The sequence below is a fragment of the Dipodomys merriami genome, unplaced genomic scaffold, assembly GCF_024711535.1.
Source record: "Dipodomys merriami isolate MVZ:Mamm:240054 unplaced genomic scaffold, mDipMer1.0.p SCAF_4, whole genome shotgun sequence".
Taxonomy (NCBI): Eukaryota; Metazoa; Chordata; class Mammalia; order Rodentia; family Heteromyidae; genus Dipodomys; species Dipodomys merriami.
The window spans coordinates 45,587,873-45,607,933 of NW_027205603.1; the positions used below are offsets into that span (position 1 = coordinate 45,587,873).

The following is a 20,061-nucleotide window of genomic DNA, read 5'->3' on the forward strand; positions in this document are numbered from 1 at the left end:
TTGAGCAAAAGTAGGCTCAGGGACAGTGCCCGGGCCCTGAGCTCCAGGACTGGCCAATAAAAAAATAAAAATGAGCCTGCCATGTTCCATTGATCACACCTACTGCCCTTGTTGTACAAAGACAACACAAATGTATAAATAGCAGATAAAATGAAGTGATCACTGGGGACCACCTTGGCAGTGGTCACACACAGGATAAATCCAGTTCCTGTTAAGTCAACAGAGGAGATACTAAAAGTACTTCTTACACATTTTTAGGGGTGATTTGGGGTTCAAACTCAGGGCCCTATGGTTTACATTTAAACTTTGCCCTGTACACTTTTTAGCTTTGCCTATTTTTTAGATATTGTCTCATGTTTTCGCCCAGGCAGGCCTCAGATGGTGATCCTTCTACCTGTGCCTCCCACCTACATCTCCCACACAGCTGAGATTAGAGGTGTACACCACCATGCCTGGCTTGTTCACTGATGAAATCTTGCTAACTTTTCATTATGGCTGGCCTCACACTGCAATCCTTCTGATCTATGCCTCTTAAGTAACTGGGATTACAAGTGTGAACCATTGTACTTGACTCCTTCTATATTTTAATACTCTAATGCTTACTGTTTTTCTTGTTTAACTACAGACCTTGTCTCATGGCTGTGAAAGGTAAGACTGTACTCCATATGCCAAGATGGAGAAAAATAAAACTAAGAGTTAGTAGCAATAACTTTTTTTTTTTTTTTTTGTCAGTCATGGGGCTTCAACTCATGGCCTGGGCACTGTCCTTAAGCTCTTTTTGCTCACTGCTAGTGCTCTAATACTTTGAGCCATAGCATCTCCTCATGTTTTCTGGTGGCTGATTGGAGATCAGAGTCTCATGGACTTCCCTGCCTGGGCTGGCTTTGAACTGTGAACCTCAGATCTCAGATCTCCTGAGTAGCTAGGATTATCAGTGTAAGCCACCACACCAGGTTTAATTACCAATAATTCCCCCCTCCCCCCGCCTTTTTTTTTTAATAGCTGTAGGGCTTGAACTCTGGGTCTGGGTACTGTTCCTCAGCTCTTCAGCTCAAAGTGAGCGCTCTGCCACTTGAGCCACAGCACTACTTCCAGTTTTTCTGATGGTTAATTGGAGAAAAGTCTCACAGACTTTCCTTGCCTGGGCAAGATTTGAACCTCGATCCTTGGATCTCAGCCTCCTGAATAGCTGGGATTACAGTCATGAGCCATGGGCGCAGGGCAGCAAAAACTTTTAAGAAAAAAGAAAAGTAACTTTTCTATGGAGAAAAAAGGGGAAGTAACTGAAACCAATCCCAAGTGGCTTATTCCTCCAAATATTCAAATGGTCTCTACCCTGCTTTCCCATCAGTCACAAGTCAAGAAGCAATACCAACAATAACATTAATAGTAAAATAGATAGCAGAAATAGCAGCATTAGGACCAATGCTGAGCATTTTGCTTCACTCAGTAACTCCTCACAGCAAACTTACAAACATAGACATCATTATTCCTTAAAATCTACATCATTTGTTTCACACCCTGTCTTACAGTCTACAAGGTAACAACTTTCCTGTTCTGACAGCACCTGCAGAAGAACCCCCTTTCCCTACAGGGTCAGGCTGCAAAACTTCTTAGCTTCCAGATTCCCAACATCTACTACCACACCCTGGTAAAAGGAATTAGCAAAATACTTAAGACTTCTATGAACTCTTTGTTCCTCTGCTATGAATTCTTTGTTCCTCGGTTACCACAATACTATAATTCACATAACACAGACTTCTCTAATCCCTTAGGACACACTGATTTGTCAAGTCTGCCTCTTCAGCTAATTTAAAAGAAATGATCCTTCTGCAACCAATCATTTGAAAATATACCTTCTTAATTTATATTGGTGCAGCTTAATATTAAATGATTTCCCTACAGACTTACCATTAGTAAGAAAAACACACTGTCTACTTGCTATCCTGGTAACTACTAGACTCTCATTCAATTTTTCTTTTTCTAAAAAAAAGTAATAATTATAAATACTGACTCATAGTCTCAAAGGTTTAATGAAAATAATGACATTTACCAGGAAATGGAACTATGTTTTGGGGGATTAGGCAAAGGGGGAGACCACATAAATGGAAGGAGAAAGAATGAGCAAATGTGGTCATTATATTCTATGTACAGTATGAAATACCAAACTGCGGAACTTGAGGGTAGAAATGGGAGGGTAGAAATGGGGGAGAATGAAAGAATGGGTGACACTGATCAAGAGTATTGTACTCATAGCCTGACTTAAAAAGTTGTAACACCTTTGTGCAACTATTTAATAATAATAAAAAATAGAAATAATGTAATTTACAAATGAAAAGGAAAAGATGACAATGGGCACATATAATTCACAGAAAGCAAAATAATAAAAATAACAAATATAGATCACAGAAATGCAAACTGAAATACCACTTTTTTGTCAGACAGATTATCAGAGATAAAAAGAAATTGCCAGAAGGAAATAAGCATTCCCATATCCTATTAACACATATTTTTTTTAATTTTTATGTTTAAAATCCACATACACTTTTGACCAGTTTTTTGTTTGTTGTTTGTTTTTGTCAGTTGTGGGCTTAAACTCAGGGCCTGGGAGCTGTCCTTGAGCCTCTTTGTGCTCAAGGCCAGTGCTCTACCACTTGAGCCACAGCACCACTTCTGGTTTTTGAGTGATTAATTGGAGATAAAAGTCTCACAGGGACTTTTCTGCCTGGGCTGTGATCCTCAGATCTCAGCTTCCTAAACAGCTAGGAATTCAGGCATCAGCCACCATACCTGGCTGACCAGGCTTTTTGTTTGTTTTATTTTACCTTTGAGCCATGTCTCCAGCTCTAGTATTTCATTTCTAATAATTTGTTATGATAACTGAAAAACTGACCAATCTCAAAATTTCATTTTGGCATTATGATATACCAATTTGTCCAACAAAAAGAGGTTGGTTTAATAAGTTTTAGTACATCTAAAGATTATTATTAAATCACTTCAGAATTTTACATATTAAAAAACCTGCTTTATTAATAACACATACTCACATAAAAACATACCTGAATAGAAAAAAATCTAGAAGTATACACCCCAAAATGTTAGCAGTAATTATCTCTGTAAAAGAATAGTGGAATTTTTGTGATTTTTTTCTTTTGTTTTTTACTTATCAATGCCAATGTAGTTTTACTTCAGCAAGAATGGGTTGCAGAAGGACATTAACACATTCGAGAGAGAGAAAGTACAACTGAAGATCACACATTCATGACAGAAAAAAATGCCATTATTGTAACAGAACACAAAATATGTCCATGTTCCATAGCACTTATTAAGGTGAGGCAAAGCCAATATCAAGTATCTTAAAAGTCATCCAGTACCCTAGTTTTTAACCTATTTTAGGAACACACATGAAAGGATCTGGCAGGACAAGAGAAGTGTGCAGTTCTTCCAACATTTTAGGAAAAGACATCCCAAATCAAAACTTAGAATCCTACAGACAGTGTTGAAAATCACTAGTAGGCTGAGAATGTGGCCTAGTGGTAGAGTATTTGTCTAGCATATGTTAAGCCCTGGGTTCGATTCCTCAGTACCACATAAACAGAAAAAGCCAGAAATGGTGCTCTGGCACAAGTGGTAGAACACTAGCCTTGAGCAAAAGAAGCTTAGGGACAGAGCCCAGGCCCTGAGTTCAAATCCCAGGACTGGAAAAAAAAAAAGATAGAAGGTGGAGGAAGAGGAAAAAGAAGAAGAGGAGGAGGAAGAGGAGGAGGAGGAAAAGGAAGAGGAAGAGGAAGAGGAGGAGGAGGCAGAGGAGGCGGAGGAGGAGGAGGAGGAAATCACTAGTAAAAATGTCAGCTCTTTCAAGGTAAGGATCACCTCAAATAATCTTTTCAGCTCATTTTACTTTTATCTCGAAAACCCTCACTCTACCAAGAAAGAAGTTACCATAAATAATCATAAAGATAAAAATCATTCAGATTTCAAATTTAGATTTCGCTAAAGAGAAATTACTTTTTACAAATTCTATTCCCAATTATGTTAACCTTTCAACTTAGTTTTGGTTGGTTGGTTGGTTGGTTTGTGTGTTTGGGATTTTGTTTTTGTGTTTTGTTTAAAACAAAAAAAAAAAAAAAAAAAAAACCAGGGTCTGGATATATATAGTATAAGCTGGCCTAGAATTCATGAGTCTCCCTGACCCCCTGCATCCAAGTGATGGGCTTATAGAAATGTATCACTATGCCCAGCTTAGACTTGAATATTTTAATGGATGAAAGTTCAGTCAATAACAAGAAGCAAAAAAGGGTCCTTAACTAATCCTAAAACAGTTGTGTTTTACACACTAATTATGTATATCTCCAGGTACTATGTACAATTTCTAACCTAAGGCCAAAGAACTGCCTGTTGTAGTGTGGAACAATCTCTACAAATTGTGTATAGTGACTAATTTCAATATGATCAGCAAGTAGCAAATTAGTACAACTGCATCAATACTAACCCATATTATAGTTTTCAATCAAATTGGCTGCCATAAGATCCATCATTATTTCCAACAATCTATAGAACATGAAATAAAGTATTCCAATTGCATCCCTAATAATGTCAGGTGTCCACAAAAAGTCATTTAGTGGCAACTTCACATCTACAACAGTTTTCAACACTAGTCTCCTAACACCCTGCTGATCCTTCCAATGAGATTTGGTAGCAGCATCCAAGGTAGAGGAAGACCTGAGCAGAGTACAAGCTAATATTCCTTTAAGCCTCTACTAAAATTGTCTTAATGAAAACATCTTTTACTATACAAGGAAATTTTCTAAATAAGAGAAAATCAAAGAACAACTTTACATAAAGGAGATTTTATTCTATTTTTTTTCTTTTATACCAGCACTAGGACCTGAACTCAGGGCCTGGGTGCTGATGCTTAGCTTTTTACTCAAGGGTGGCACTCTACCACTTGTGCCACACCTCAACTTCTAGCCTTTTGCTAGATTTTTCGGCTGGGAAGACACCCGTATAACCTAAGCACTATAAAATACCAAAACTTACAACACAATTATATGGATACTGTGGAAAAATAATAGACATCTCTTTGCTTTAGTGATAACCTTTGCATCATTCACCCATTCATCAGTATTACAAACACAACTATTTACATTATTTGCTATAGGACATGGGAATACAAAAGTAAAAGAAGCAAAAAAAAACACTCTGTAAACATCAAACAACAGAGATAGGTATCAAACAATACAGTGATCCTTCAGTATCCATGGAGGATCAGTTCCAGGACACCCCTCAAATACCAAGATTTATGGATGCTCAAGCACCTTATATAAAATGCAGCATGCCTATTGGTTTACACAAACCTCCCATACTCTTGAAATCATTTATAGATTACTTATATCTAATAAAATATAAATTGTTATCCTGTCTTGTTTAAGGAATGATACATTCAATTTTTTCCTATGTTTTCAACCTATCACTGATTGCATCTACGGGTGCATTACCAATGGATGCACTTTCCATGGACATGAAGGGCCAACTATAACTCATTTGAATAACTTAAAATATCACAATCCTGTTAAAATATACTAGCATAAACTAGGCCTGTGGTCAAGAGAGCCAAGTATGGAAAGGTGAAGAGAGGTTCAGGCAGAAGTAGACTGTGCAAAGGCCCTGGAACTGGAATGGCCCTTCCAAAACTAGGAACTAAGTCAGTCCAGATATACTGAAGTATTTAGATTATTTCTCCAGCACATATGAAGCCTGATAAGTGTAAAGATATCAGGATAACTGCAAGAAGAGTCTGGCATTCAGAAAAGAAGCCTCAACAGGTATAAAATTAGAAGATATTGGCTTAAAGATGGAACTCTAATGGAGCATGAGGCTCATCCTTGGAAGGAAAGGGAGAGATTATTTTCTCAAATCACAGAAACTAAATTAATTACCTCTCTTTTGATTTGCAAACAAAAGAAAACGAAGCATTTTGTAATACTATACCTCCAATACAATATTGTTTATTCAAGAAAGGTAAAATTAAATATATATAGTTCTTACAGAAATGCCAACAAACTAAGAAAAAAATACTTTCGGTGAGCCTATGTGGTATTTTATTATATGGCTATAGAGAACTTATTTAGCAGGAAACTTTCTTTTGGCCTTTTTCAATGCCCTAGAAAAAGAACCTTTTTTTAACACACTGACACACTACTTCACCAGATTTGTCACTAGGAATGCTTTCAGTCTGCAGAACTGCCAGCCACTGATGCTAGACTATGACCACAAGCACTTTGAACACGAGTCCTGAATGGATTTGACATTTTAAAAAATCTTTTGCTCCCTACTCTGAAGTTATCTACTTTCAGAACTATCACTATTTTCCTTAAACCATCAGTCCTCAATAATGACTACCTAAAGTATGTAACTGTTTACAATACTATATAGCATGTAACTTCTCTATATAGAGTGGTCCGGTTACAAAAGAACTGACAACATTTCCACAATTTATGACCAAAGCATCATGTAAGTATGACATGCCTTAAAACAAACTCACCTGATTTATTTGAAGCATGTTAAGATAATATTGGTCAAACTGCTATATACCTCACGGCTCCAAAAACTGGAAAATAAAAATGAAATAAAGTTCAATTTAGTTGCTAATCTCAATCACCAGGTAATACTTTATTTATATACCTTGATTAACCATCAAATATAAAGGAGTTGATCCAGACCAACATAGAACTTTAATAAAAATGTTTCATACCTGGGTGGTCAAACCAATAGCTAGTCACTAGCCATATCTGGCCACTAAGCAACTAAAAGGTGACTAGTATAACCAAGGCAGTAAATGTTTATTTTTTCCTGAATGGTAATTTAAACTTAACAGGAAACTGGGTTGGACCTCAAGGCCTGAATTTACTAGAGAGGCTCTTTACCACTTGAGCCATGCCCCAGCCCTTTTTTAGTTATTTTTCAGATAAGGTTTTACATTTTTGCCTAGGGCCAGCTTCCAGTCATAAACATTCTATATATTGCTCCTCCACAGCTGAGATTACAGGTATGTACCGCCAATAGTTAGCTTAAACTTCATTTGGTTTTGCTTTTTTTTTTTTTTTTTTTTTGCCTTTTACTTAAGTAAACTTGTGGCAACTTCCAGACAATGAATATCTAGACTACTGAACAAAATCCCCTCTGGATCTGGAGTTCTAAAAACTCTTGAAAGAGAAGCTTGTGAACAAATCCAAACCTTTCAGATAAATCCTTAATGTATACTGCCCTTGCTCTAGCCACGTTTGAAACATCCTTGTTCCTCCCATCTGTACAATTTATGTTAACCCTAAAGAAGCTAAATCACACACAAGTATTCTCTAAGGTGTTGAATTTTTTTTTTTTTTTGCTTCTACTTTCAAAATAAACATATATGTAGCCAGGCGCTGGTGGCTCACACCTGTAATTCTAGCTACTCAGGAGGCTGAGCTCTGAGGATCATGTTTCAAAGCCAGCCCAGGCAAGAAAGTCCACAACACTCTTATCTCCAATAAACCACTAGAAAACCGTAAGTGGTGCTGTGGCTCAAGTGGTAGAGTGCTTGCCTTGAGCAAGAGCTGAGGGACAGCGCCCAGGCCCAGAGTTCAAGCCCCATGACTGACAAAAAAAAAAAATTATAAATATATATATAATTTTCATGTGTACATGTGCAGATCCTGGGGCCTTAGCACTCACCCTTCCTTTTTTGTGCAAGCTGGTGCTCTATCACTTGAGCCAAAGCTCCACTTCCAGCTTTTTGCTGGCTAACTGGAAGTAACCAGTAAAGTCTCATGGACTTAGTTGCCTAAACTGGCTTCAAACTGTAATCCTCAGATCTCAGCCTCCTGAGTGACTAAGATTACAGGTTACAAGCATGATAAAACTCCATTACTAGATTTGGCTTTACTACTTTCTAGGCTTGTCTCTCTCTCCTTGGTTGTATTTCTTTGCATGTGATAAATCCTTTCAATACTTAACTTATACATAGATGCCAAGGAAGACAAGAAAAACCCAAACATAAACCATGGGCTTTCCTAATGGGAATGCACATAAAATATAAATCAGCACCTCCCCCCCACAAAAAAAAACCATCAAGCTACCAACACAGAAAGAGGGCTGAACCATTTCTTAAGCTGGAAAATTTTAACAATAAACTTCCCTTCAGGATCATACATGTGTATGCACACACACACATATTTGGATACCATTTTCTCAAGACAAACAAGACAATTTAAAACAATTGTGAAATATTTTGCTATTTCTTACAATAGTGTCCTCAGCATTGGTATTAACTTTTATGTTCTTTTATTTCTTTTCTGTTTTCATATTTTCTAAGGAAATAGATCCTGTAGGAAAAAAAAAAAATAAGTGGTACTAGTAAATTTAAAGTTTTGCCCAAATTCTTCAGATTATCTTTTAAGGCTTAGGCAAATTATTCGGTCTATCTTTGTTTCATTTTTTTCAGTTTTTAAAGAATAAATTAGAAATCATTGTGATAGGATATAGCAGAAATAATTAGATACCACTTCTAAAGTTAAATTATAAAGTTTTATCAGGTTTTCTCCATCATATTTTCATTGCTCTGAAAACAGCCAGATGCTATAGTGTGCACTGCTCTTTGGAAAAGCACACACAGCAAAAAACTAAGAGAAGCCCATGGCCAACAACCAGCAAAAGTCAAGGCCTTCAATACCACAGCCCCAAGGAACTGAATCCTACCAAAGGATGGACTGAAGTTGAAAGCTGGTCTTTGCAAATAGGTCTTTCACCAGTCAAGCGTTCAGACGTAGGTGCAGCTCCAAATGAAAGCCTAACTGCAACCTCATATGTGACCTCAGCCACACTGCACCCACATTTTTTTTTTATTATTATAAAGGTGATGTACAGAGGAGTTAGTTTCCTAAGTCAGGTAAGGAGTATATCTCTCTCTTTTTTTTTTTAATTGTCAGTCATGGGGCTTGAACTCTGGGCCTGAGCACTATCCCTCAGCTCTTCAGTTCAAGGCTAGAGCTCTACCACTTGAGCTACAGGGCCACTTTCGGTTTTCTGGCAGCTTATTGGAGGTAAGAGTTTCACGGACTTTCTTGCCCAGGCTGGCTTTGAACCGAGATTCTCAGATCTCAGCCTCCAGAGCTAGGATTACAGGCGTGAGCCACCGGGGCCCGGCTAAGAGTGTATTTCTTTTTGAACAATAACACCCTTCCCTCACTCTCTTCCAGTTTTTCCCTCCCATCCCACCTACAAGTTGCATAGTTCATTTTGAATACGGTGTCTAGTGAAAACCACTGCTGCATTTGTCCACCCTTTGTCCCTCAATTTTCTGTGCCTCCCCTTAACCTCCCAAAGACAGATAAATGAACAAACAAGACAAAAAGAAAACAAAAACCGCAACAAAGAAAAAAAAATCTCATTTCCATTTCCTGGAGTTCATTTTAATAAACAGCATTTTATATGATCAGATGTATATAGACATTGTGCCTTTCCCTCTCCTAAGACTATCCTTGTTTGGTGTGAATGCCTAGAGTCCTGTATAATTTATTATGCTCCAGTGAATTTTAGATCTAGCTTCCACATATGAGAGAAAACATGCACCATTTGTCTCTCTGAGCTTGGCTTACCTCACTTAACATTTGTTCTAGGTCCATCCATCTCCTTGCAAATGACATAATACTATTCTACTGGCTGTGTAAAATTCTATTGTGGATAGTCATTTACAGTAGGGCATCTGAGCTGTTTCCATACCTTGGCTGTTGTGAATAGTGCAGCAATGAATGTGAATGTGCAAGTACCTTTACAGTATTCTGGCCTGTAATGTTCTGGATAGATGTCCAGGAGTGACGATTTTTAACCACAGAAACCGTGAGATAACAAATGCTTTTTAAGGGGGGGGAGGTGAGGGGAGTATGGGAAGGGATGGGAAGGGGAAACAAAGAGGAGGCAACAATGCTTCATAAGAAATGTACTCGTTATCTTGCCCATGTAATTGTAACTCCTCTGTACAGTATTTTCACAATAAAAAAAAGAAAAAGGAAAAAAAATGCTTGTTAAGTCCTTAAATCTGAGGTAATATGGTATGAAATGAGAAGATAACTCTGCAATTCCACTCGAATAAAACTAGCTTAAAATAATTGTTAGATATAAGCAAATCAAAAACATTGGAATTTGAGTGTGATCAATTACAAAGCATATTTTTAATTCAAAAGTTAAGGTTATTAAAAACTGTAGCATTGTGTCTAGCATTCTTGGCAATAAATACTATTTTCAAAACAAAAAAAAAACTGTAGCATTAGTCAAGTAGTGTTAAAATTCAACTGCCATAAATAACTAAAACTACAAACCCAATTAATTTTCTCTTTTTTAATGAATTTAATTTGGAAGGTGATGTATAAACAATACACTAAACGCATATTAGTGACTTAGTGTCCTTCACTTTCTACAATTTAGTAATATTTACTACTTCCTTGCCATCTCTGAGAAATACATTTTGTTTATAAGCCTCTTAACATTAACAATATATAGACTTATATGTACGTCTTCTAGTAACACAATTGGTTCCAAGAAGCAGGAACAGTAAAATACTGAAGTATATACTTTTTTAAGTTCTAATCTTTTTATATGAAAAAGGTACTTTATTAAGTAAGAAAAATTATAACACCTATTCACTTAAATTGTACAATTTAAAATATTCTGTCAAGCTGGGTGCTAGTGGCTTAGGCCTATAATCCTAGCTACTCAGGAGGCTAAGATCTCAGAATCATGGTTCAAAGCCAGCCTGGGCAGAAAAGCACCTGAGACTCTTATCTCCAATAAACCACTCAGAAAACCCAAAGGGGCGCTGTGGCTCAAGTGGTACAGCACTCGCCTTGAGCTAAAGAGCTGAGGGAGTGTGTCCAGGTCCAAAGTTCAAGCCCCACAACTGAATAAAAAAAAAATTGTCAATGTTTCTTTCACACTTAAAAAAGAAAGAGCTGCATAAATTAAAACTTATGAAGCTGGGCTGGGAAGGTGACTCAGTGGTAGAGTACTTGCCTTGCATGTATGAGGCCCTGAGTTCAATTCCTCGGCACCATATATGCAGAAGTCGGAAGTAGTGCTATGATTCAAGTGGTAGAGCGCTGGCCTTGAGCTGAAGAGCTAAGAGACAACGCCCAGGCCCAGAGTTCAGGCCCACAACCAACAAAAACAAAAAACAAAAAAAAGTTTTAAAACTTATGAAGCTAATATGCCTTTAATAGCAATCTGTGGGGTAAATAGTATTAAAAAATTATAGGGACTGGGAAGGTGGCTCAGTGGTAGAGCGCTTGCCTTGCATGCCTGAGTCCCTGGGTTTGATTCCTCAGCACCACATAAGCAAAAAGAAAAAAGCCAGAAGTGGCGCTGTGGCTCAAGTGGTAGAGTGCTAGCCTTGAGCTGAAGAGCTGAGGGACAGTGCCCAGGCCCAGAGTTCAGGCCCCATGACTGGACCCCAAAAAAAAAAAATTATGCTTTTGGAAGTAGAGCTGTGGCTCAAGTGGTAGAGCACTAGCATGGACCAAAAAAGCTCAAGGACAGTGTCCAAACCCTGAGTTCATGCCCGAGGACCAGCACCAAAAATAAATAAATCCTTTTCATTAAAAAGTTGTTAAATTCACAGCATTACAAAAATTACAATTTGTAAGCATACCATGGACAACTCAGAATGCCCACAGTGGCATGTGTCTCTAGTACTTCATGTCTTCTTTTAAAGATATGCCCATTTGTGATACAGTAGTGACTGTGTTTTAAATGATGTTACTTAATGATGTTCTTCCAGATAGATGGTTGTGAAGCTAACAAAAAAAAAAAAAGGTCTCAAGTTTAAACAAACAAGGAAACATATGCCAGTCTGTTGTTGTACATTTTTAAAGCATTTGATAAAGTAGGAAGACATAACAGTGCCATTATATGCTACCTGTGGTTTCGTAAAATTCTACCTCCCCTCCTGTCAAAAGTTTCCAGCCAGGCATCCTGGCTCATGCCTGTAATCCTAGCTACTCAGGAGAGGCTGAGATCTGAGGATCTCAGTTCAAAGCCTGCTTAGGCAGGAAGGTCCATGAGAATTAATCACCAGAAAACCAGAAGTGGGATATGGCTTAAGTGGTAGAGCACTGGCCTTGAGCTGAAGAACTGAGGGGCAGTGCCTAGACCCAGAGTTCAAGCCCCACAACTGACAAAAAAAAAAAAAGTTTCCATAAACTTTTTGTATTAGCACAGACCCCACAATTGGTGGGTAATTCTCATGCATATGTCTTAGTGGACAATATAAAAGGCAAAAATATTTACTATCCTCATTCTTAGGCTACAAATTACACAGAACTAAATACCAATTCAAAGTTCCACATTCTAAAAGAATCATGGAATATTTTTTGGGGGGTGGGGGGTATCCAGTCGTGGGGCCTGAACTCTGGGCCTGGGAGCTGTCCCTCAGCTCTTCAGCTCAAGGCTAGCGCTCTTACCACTTGAGCTATAGCGCCATTTCCGGCTTTTTTCTTTTTGCTTATGTGGTGCTCAGGAATCGAACCCGGGGCCTCATGCATGCAAGGCAAGTGCTCTACCACTGAGCCACCTTCCCAGCCCCTCATGGAATATTTTTAAAGTGTTTCAAAATGTGTTTCATTTTAATTTTTTCAAGTAGGTAGATACACACATACACACACACAAACACAAACAGCTTTTAAGGAAAATTAGAACTGTACAAATTTTAGTGTCTTCTAAGAGTTAATGAAAGATTCTAAGTATACAGAAGTCTCACTCAATAAACTATGGCAGTGAAAAATTCCAACGTACTAGTAGTATGGGAAACCATCATTTATAGACATGGGCGTTGAACTCTAGGCCTGGGCATTGTCCCTGAGCTCTTTAGCTCAAGGCTAGTGCTCTACCACTCGTGCCACAGTGCCACTTCCAGCCTTTTCTGTTTATGTGGTGCTGAGGAATCGAACCCAGGGCCTCATGTATGCACTCTACCGCTGAGGCACCTTCCCAGCCCCTATCTGCCACTTTTATACTCGCTCATTTAATTTTAATTATCTTAAGAAGGTCAGGTTTGGGCTATTCACTCATAGCTACATTGGTGATATTAAAACCCAGTTCAGACAAATTCAAAATCCTCTTCTCTTCACTATACACTGAGTGATAAAAGACACACCTTCTTTTTTTTTTTTTTTTTTTTGGGTCCGGTCGTGGGGCCTGAACTCTGGGCCTGGGCGCTGTCCCTCAGCTCTTCAGCTCAAGGCTAGTGCTCTACCACTTGAGCCACAGCGCCACTTCTGGCTTTTTTCTTTTTGCTAATGTAGTGCTGAGGAATCGAACCCAGGGCCTCATGCATGCAAGGCAAGCACTCTACCACTGAGCCACCTTCCCAGCCCCAAGACACACCTTCTTTAAATGTTTCCTGTACCAAAGTGCTTAACGTCTGGAACTACAATAATGACAAGGCAGATATGGAGAATTTGGGGAGTTTATCAAAATCAATGACATGTCCACACATATCAATCATAATTATTACAAGTAGTGGTCACCTAATACTTTGAGTAACAAGGAAAGGCACAAATACATGTGATGGAACACACTGGGTGTATCTCTCCACACTGTGTAGTATGGACAGATAACTGTTACAAAACCTAGATTGTTTTTCCCTCTATACATACAAATGGTCTTTTGGGGCTGGAAAGGTAGCTCAGTGGTAGAGCGCTTGCCTTGCATGCATGAGACCCTGGGTTTGATTCCTCAGCGCCACATAAGCAGAAAAAGCCAGAAGTGGTGCTGTGGCTCAAATGGTAGAGTACTAGCCTTGAGCTGAAGAGCTGAGGACAGCGCCCAGGCCCTGAGTTCAGGCCCCATGACCAGAAAAAAAAAAAAAAGGTCTTTTGTTTATATACACAAATAAAAGAAGAAAATAGAACCTGGTGTAATATATACATATAAAAAAGGAAATAAGAGCCAGGTATGTGGTACCCTAGGAAGAGTAAAAAGGGAGGATCACAAGCAGGAGGCCAGCCGGGGTACACAGGAGGCTTTGTCTCAAAAGGAGGGGGAAGGGGAAGGGAAGAGATAAGGACAGGCATGGGGCAGCTCAGTGGCAGAGTGCTTCCTAGCAAGGAGGCCCTGGGTTCTATCTCCAGTACCACAACAAAGAATAAAAATAAAGAAATTAGTACAAAGAAAAAAGTACGTATTTTGGCCAACTATATAGTCTCACTTTCTGTATTATTTAAAAGTATCATTGTATCTTCAGGAAAACAATATATTGTGTGTAAAAGACCATAAAAGGTGAACCAATACATGAGAACAGGTGGACCCGAGTCAAATTTATCATGATGTTCTCTGTATTCTCCCTGCAACTTTTCTGAAATCTTGAAACTATTTCCAAATTAAAAGCTAAAAATCAAAAATTCATACCACACTTTCTAAAATTGATAACACATTCTTGGGTTAGACAGCAATATTTCAACAGATACAAAACACTGGATTTTAAGGGAAAAAGAAAACTTTTTGTGAGGAAGTAGGTACTCTATCAATGTCATCCATCACTTAGAAGTAAATTTCCTATTACACTGCTAGGTAATGAAAGGTGGTGAAAACACACACAGTTTAACATTATTGCTTCAAAAATGTAATAGTCTTATTGCAAAATATAACACATCTACAATTCAAGTGATTTGTGCTATCTCTGGTTCACAGTAAAATATAGATAAACTGAACAAGACAATTAAGCAGATTAAGTTTGATTTTGACAGGTTTATTTTTTTTCTACTACACCTCAATGTACAATAGTATATTTTATTCATCTTAAGAAAGTAAAAATGGGGTCTGAGAAGAAGGTGGCTCAGTGGTACAGTGCTTGCCTTGCATGCATGAGGCCCTGGGTTTTGATTCCTCAGCACCATATATACAGAAAAAGCCAGAAGTGGCGCTGTGGCTCAAGTGGTAGAGTCCTCAGTATCACATAAACAGAAAAAACAGGTGGCACTGTGGTGCAAGTGGCAGAGTGCTAACTGTGAGCAAAAGAAGCTCAGAGGCAGTGCGCAGGGCCTGAGTTCAAGCCCCAGGACTGGCAAAAAGAGGGAGGGAGGGAGAGAGAGAGGAAGCGGGGGGGGGGGGGGGGGGGGAATAGGGGGTTGGGAGGGAAAAAAAGCAAGAAAGACAGACTGGCCACTAATATGGCTCAGGTCTGTAATCCTAGCTACTCAGGAGGCTGAAATCTGAGCCTCGAAGTCCAAAGCCAGCCCAGGAAGCCCACTCTAACCTCTAATAAACCACCAAAAAGACAGAAGTAGAGCTGTGGTTCAAATGGAATTATGCTTTATTGTGCCTTGACAGGGAAAAACTGGACAGCACCCAGGCCCTGAGTCCAAGCCCCAGTAGGCGCGCGCGCACACACACACGGATGGGAAAGAAATATCCTATTGAGAAATGTTGCAATCTTTCCTTCAAGGTTACTCTCATCCTGCCTGCCAATCAGATCTTGATTTCAAATGTTCAGGCTTTTCCAAAACACAAGGACACACCAGAAATCCAAGCAACAGCTCTGCACAAGTTCACCAAGATCATAAAAACCCAGTAATCCAGGCTTTCGGTGAGTGAAGCACACGTAGAGGACCATCGATCATCTCTCTCCCTGTCGGCCGGATCCATCCACTTTTTTTGTTTTAATCCTTGGGTAAATTCCCGGTTCTCCCCTCATTGGATGGGCCTTCTCTACTCAGCCTCTTCGGGGGAGAGATCAATCACGAACGCCTTGCGAAGACAATTATTCAACAGTGCAGAAAGCAAAATCTTGCATAATTTCTGGGACTCCGGGAGCCCGTGGCCTGCTCCCCGCCCCCCCTCTGAAGACTCCCAGCTTGGCGCCGGCCTCCGTGGCCTCTGCGGTACAGCCCCCACCGCCCCGAGTCCCCGGCCGCGCACACGGCCGGCCGTCACCGAGCTTTGTCTGGTCGCCCCGGCAAGGTCACCACGGCCAACCTCCCCTTGAAGCCGAGCCCTCACGGCAGGAGTTGGGCTGAGCCGCGGCAGAACTTGCCGGTCACCGGATCTATTTTGTCCCCTCGGCCCCACCTACCTTCCCAATTTCGGCGAGTTACGTCGGTGCGGCTGGCCCATTCTACAGGAATAGCCGCCGCCGCCCCCTCGGCGCGCCCCCGCCCCGCCCCGCCGCCGCGCCCCCGGCGCCCCCAGGCCCGCCGCGCCGCCCGCCGCTCCCCGCCTCGCCCCGTCCCGCCGTCCCCGCGACCACCACCTTCCCAGCCCCCCCCCGCAGGATGCCCCCCCCACCCGGCTCAGCCCCCCCCCACAGCCGGCCTCCCCACCCCACCCCCGGCTCCTCCCCTCAGAACACCTGTGTCGTCCCACTCCCTCCCCACACCCCCCTCAGCCGCCCCTCCCCCGCCGCCCGCCGCCCTCCCCTCCCCCGCCGGCCGCGCGCGGCCCGGGAGGGAGGGACGGCGCGGGGGAGGGGAGGCCGCCACGGGGGCCGCTCTCCGCGGGGTTCGCCACGCCGCCGACCCGCCGCGCTCCCCAGCGCCCTCAGCCTTCACCTCCGGCGAGGCGGAAGCGGGGAGGGGGAGCCTCCGGGGCGCCCCCCACGAGGTTATTTACCTTCTAGCCCGGGACACGCTGCAGACGGCTCCAACATTGGCAAGCACCACACAGAACTGACCCCGCTCGGCCGCCGCCGCCGCCGCCGCCGCCGCCGCCGCGGGCTTCCACGCCTCGGCACCCCGCCCCCCGCCTCCGCCCGCCTCCCTGCGCTCCCGCCGCGCCCTCCGGGCCCGCGCCGCGCGCCCCCGCCTGCGCAGCCGCTCCTGCGCCCCAGCACGCCAGCCTCGTGCGCGCGCACGCCGGCCCTCGCTCCGCCCGGCCACCCGCCCGCGGCCTTTGTCCCCCCGCGCCGCTCCCGCCCCCTGGCGGCCGCCGGGCCCGCCGCCATCGCAGGCGCTGCGGCGCTGCCGGCCCTTGAGCCGAGCCTGAAGACCTGGGTGGTTCCCGGGGAGACCGCGGGAGCCCAGGGCCCGCAAGTGTGTGGGGAGCGCGCCCCCCCCCGCCCCTCGGCTGCCAAGGGTGGGCCGGGGGCCGCCGCGTCCACACCTGCGCTCGGCTCGGCGGCGTCCGCGCCCGCCCCGCGGATCTGCCGTCGGCGGCCCCACCGCAGTACCCCCCCCCCCCCCGGCGGCCCCGGCTCCTCTCCGCGGTGGTCGGCTGTCAGCGCGCCCGCTGCGCCCAGCTCCCGCGGTCGGCCGACCCCGCACCCTCCCGGGCTGGGGGAGGGAAGCCAAGGGAGGAGGCCGGCCCTCGGCCTCGCCCGGAAAGCACCTGCGATCCCCTGCCCTCCGGCACCCGGGGCGCCCGCGTGTTCTCCCCACCCAAACATGGAAATCCCCTGTGATCACTTGAAGAAATCCGGAGGCCAGCGACGAGGACCCCCTGGAACAGCGCTCTGGAAGCCCGAGGGGCGAGGCGGAGCTCCTCCCGCCTGCACTGTGGGTGACCTGTGTCCACCCGGGTAACCTCAACCCAGTTAAGCCCAAAAAAACTCGACTCTTTGTAAATGGCAGCAAAGAAAAAACAATTCGTTCATAAACGAAGTCCAGAAACGGTGTGATCGCTGTGTTCTGACAAACTTAGCCATTTGCCTTACTACTCCCAGAGTTCCCTCGCTTGCTTGCCTGAAGAAAAAAAAAAAAAATGTCTAGAGACCTATGGTTTCCATCATCCTGTAAATCCAGTAGTTGCCTGTCTGCAGATGGTGTTAAGGAAAAGGATGGGTTGGAAAAGGTGAGAAGAATGAAAGCAGGGAGCGACTCCCACCTCAACAGACCACAGCCACTTTAACAGAAAGGTGAGGAGGGACGCCATAGTGATCTGAATAGAGTCGGGAGATAGGCATAGTGCAGGCGGAGGTGGAGGGACTTAAGTAGGGACCTAAGTGGGGGTGGCCACTCTGATCTGCCACCTAAAGCTTGCAAGGTTGTGGCCTTCCCCTCACTCATTGAAGAAATCATCCTTCGGGCCATTCACAGATCACCTCCCGAGAAAACAGGCATTTGCTAACTCCTCTGAGCAGTCCTGCTCTTCTTTGAGGTCCTCTTTGATATTGCAGATGGATTCCACCGTTCGCTTCTGCCAAACATTGCATTGGTGAGGAACAGGCTTGGTGTCTCATTCATCTTTGTTTTCCTAGTATCCAACAGCAAGTAAGTGGACAGTAAATGCTTTTGGAATAAATGAAGTTACGCTTTTTTGGCCGGGGGGAGAAGGGAAGGAGGGATTACAGGCATGAGCCACCAGCACCCAGCCAATTTATTATGCTTTTAAACATGACTTTGAACTCATCAGCCATTCCTTCTTATTTGATTCAGATCATTAAAGTTCATTGAAACCTTTATTTCTGCCATATTTTTTTGTTGTTACTACAAAGGTGATATACAGAGGGGTTACAGTTATATAAGTCAGGTAATGAGTACATTTCTTTTTGGACAATGTCACCCCTTCACTTGGCTGTCTCCCAGTTCCCCCTCAAAGGTCTCTCTCTCTCTCTCTCTCTCTCTCTCTCTCTCTCTCTCTCTCTCTCTCTCTCTCTCTCTCTCTCTCTCTCTCTCTCTCTCTCTCTCCTCTCATCCTAGGACTTGAACTCTCAGCCTGAGCACTGTCCCTGAGCCTCTTTGTGCTCAAGGTTGTAACACTCTACCACTTCAGCCACAATACCACTTCCAGCTTTTTCTGAGTGGTTTATTGTAGATAAGAATCTCACAGACTTTCCTGCCCTGGCTGGCTTCAAAACACAATCCTCAAATCTCAGCTTCCTGAGTAGCTGGTATTACAAGCATGAGCCACCAGCACCCAGCTTACCAGCTTACCTTTTCTTTTTCTTGTCCTTTTTTTCCTAAACATCACTCTTCCTCTAAAATTCTTTTTTTTTTTTTTTTTTTTGGGTCCGGTTGTGGGGCTTGAACTCTGGGCCTGGGCGCTGTCCCTCAGCTCTTCAGCTCAAGGCTAGCCACGTCTCCACTTCTGGCTTTTTTATTTTTGCTTATGTGGTGCTGAGGAATCGAACCCAGGGCCTCATGCATGCAAGGCAAGCATTCTACCACTGAGCCACCTTCCCAACTCCATCCTCTGAAATTCTTGCACCTGGGGCTGGGAAGGTGGCTCAGTGGTAGAGCGCTTGCCTTGCATGCTCGAGGCCCTGGGTTCGATTCCTCAGCCCCACATAAGCAAAAAGAAAAAAGCCGGAAGTGGCGCTGTGGCTCAAGTGGTAGAGTGCTAGCCTTGAGCTGAAGAGCTGAAGGACAGCGCCCAGGCCCAGAGTTCAGGCCCCACGACCGGACCAAAAAAAAAAAAAAAAAATAGAAATAAAATTCTTGCACCTGTGGTATAAGTTACTCATATCTGAATGCATTTTTATTGCTACATACTATGCTGTGCATTTTTTCCACTATACTAGAAAGAGAAGAATGGCTTGTCATTTTTTTTTCCAAGACTAGTCTCCCTGCTCAATAAATATTTACTGAGCCAGGTGTTGGTGGCTCACACCTGTAATCCTAGCTACTCAGGAGGCTGAGATCTGAGGATTGCAGTTCAAAGCCAGCCCAGGCAAGAAAGTCCATGAGACTCCCATCTCCAATAAAACATCCGAAAACTAGAAGTGGCTCAGTGGCCCAAGTGGTAGAGCGCTACCTTGAGCTGGAGAACTGAGAGTTAGTCTCCAGGCCCAGAGTTCAAGCCCCCTGACCAGAAAAAAAAATTATTGAATGAATGGATTAGTGAATTTCACAAACACTGACTGAATACCATGGGTCTAGTACTGTTCTTGGCTTAGTTGACACACAGCAATGAAAAAGACCCTAGAAGGTCTTTTTTCCCAGTGAACCTACAAATGAATGAATGAACAAAGAAATGCATGAAATTAATACTTCCACACATTTTCCCTCTATTAAAAAATGGTTCTGGAAGTTTCCAAAGTATTACTTATGTGATCACTAATAAATTTTGTTACTTTCTACTCACTCAGAAAGTAATAATGTC

The 20,061-nt window shown here is 42.9% G+C and overlaps 1 protein-coding gene across 6 annotated transcripts in view; it reads right to left on the bottom strand.

The window, feature by feature from the left end:
- The window catches only part of Stau2 (staufen double-stranded RNA binding protein 2), a 289,111-nt gene extending 272,367 nt beyond the window's left edge, over positions 1-16,744 (bottom strand). For 2 of the 6 annotated variants that reach the window (XM_069990937.1, XM_069990938.1), the window contains exons 1-3: positions 16,636-16,742; positions 8,284-8,363; positions 6,545-6,610 (exon numbers count right to left, since the gene is read on the bottom strand). In XM_069990937.1, coding sequence (XP_069847038.1) covers positions 6,545-6,562 — 18 coding nt within the window. In that variant the 5' untranslated portion in view covers positions 6,563-6,610; positions 8,284-8,363; positions 16,636-16,742. Of the gene's footprint in view, positions 1-3,059; positions 3,115-6,544; positions 6,611-8,283; positions 8,364-16,635 lie in introns of all 6 variants that reach the window. The other 4 variants (XM_069990939.1, XM_069990935.1, XM_069990936.1 and 1 more) reach the window with 4 other exon arrangements.
- Between the last annotated feature and the right edge of the window lie 3,317 nt (positions 16,745-20,061).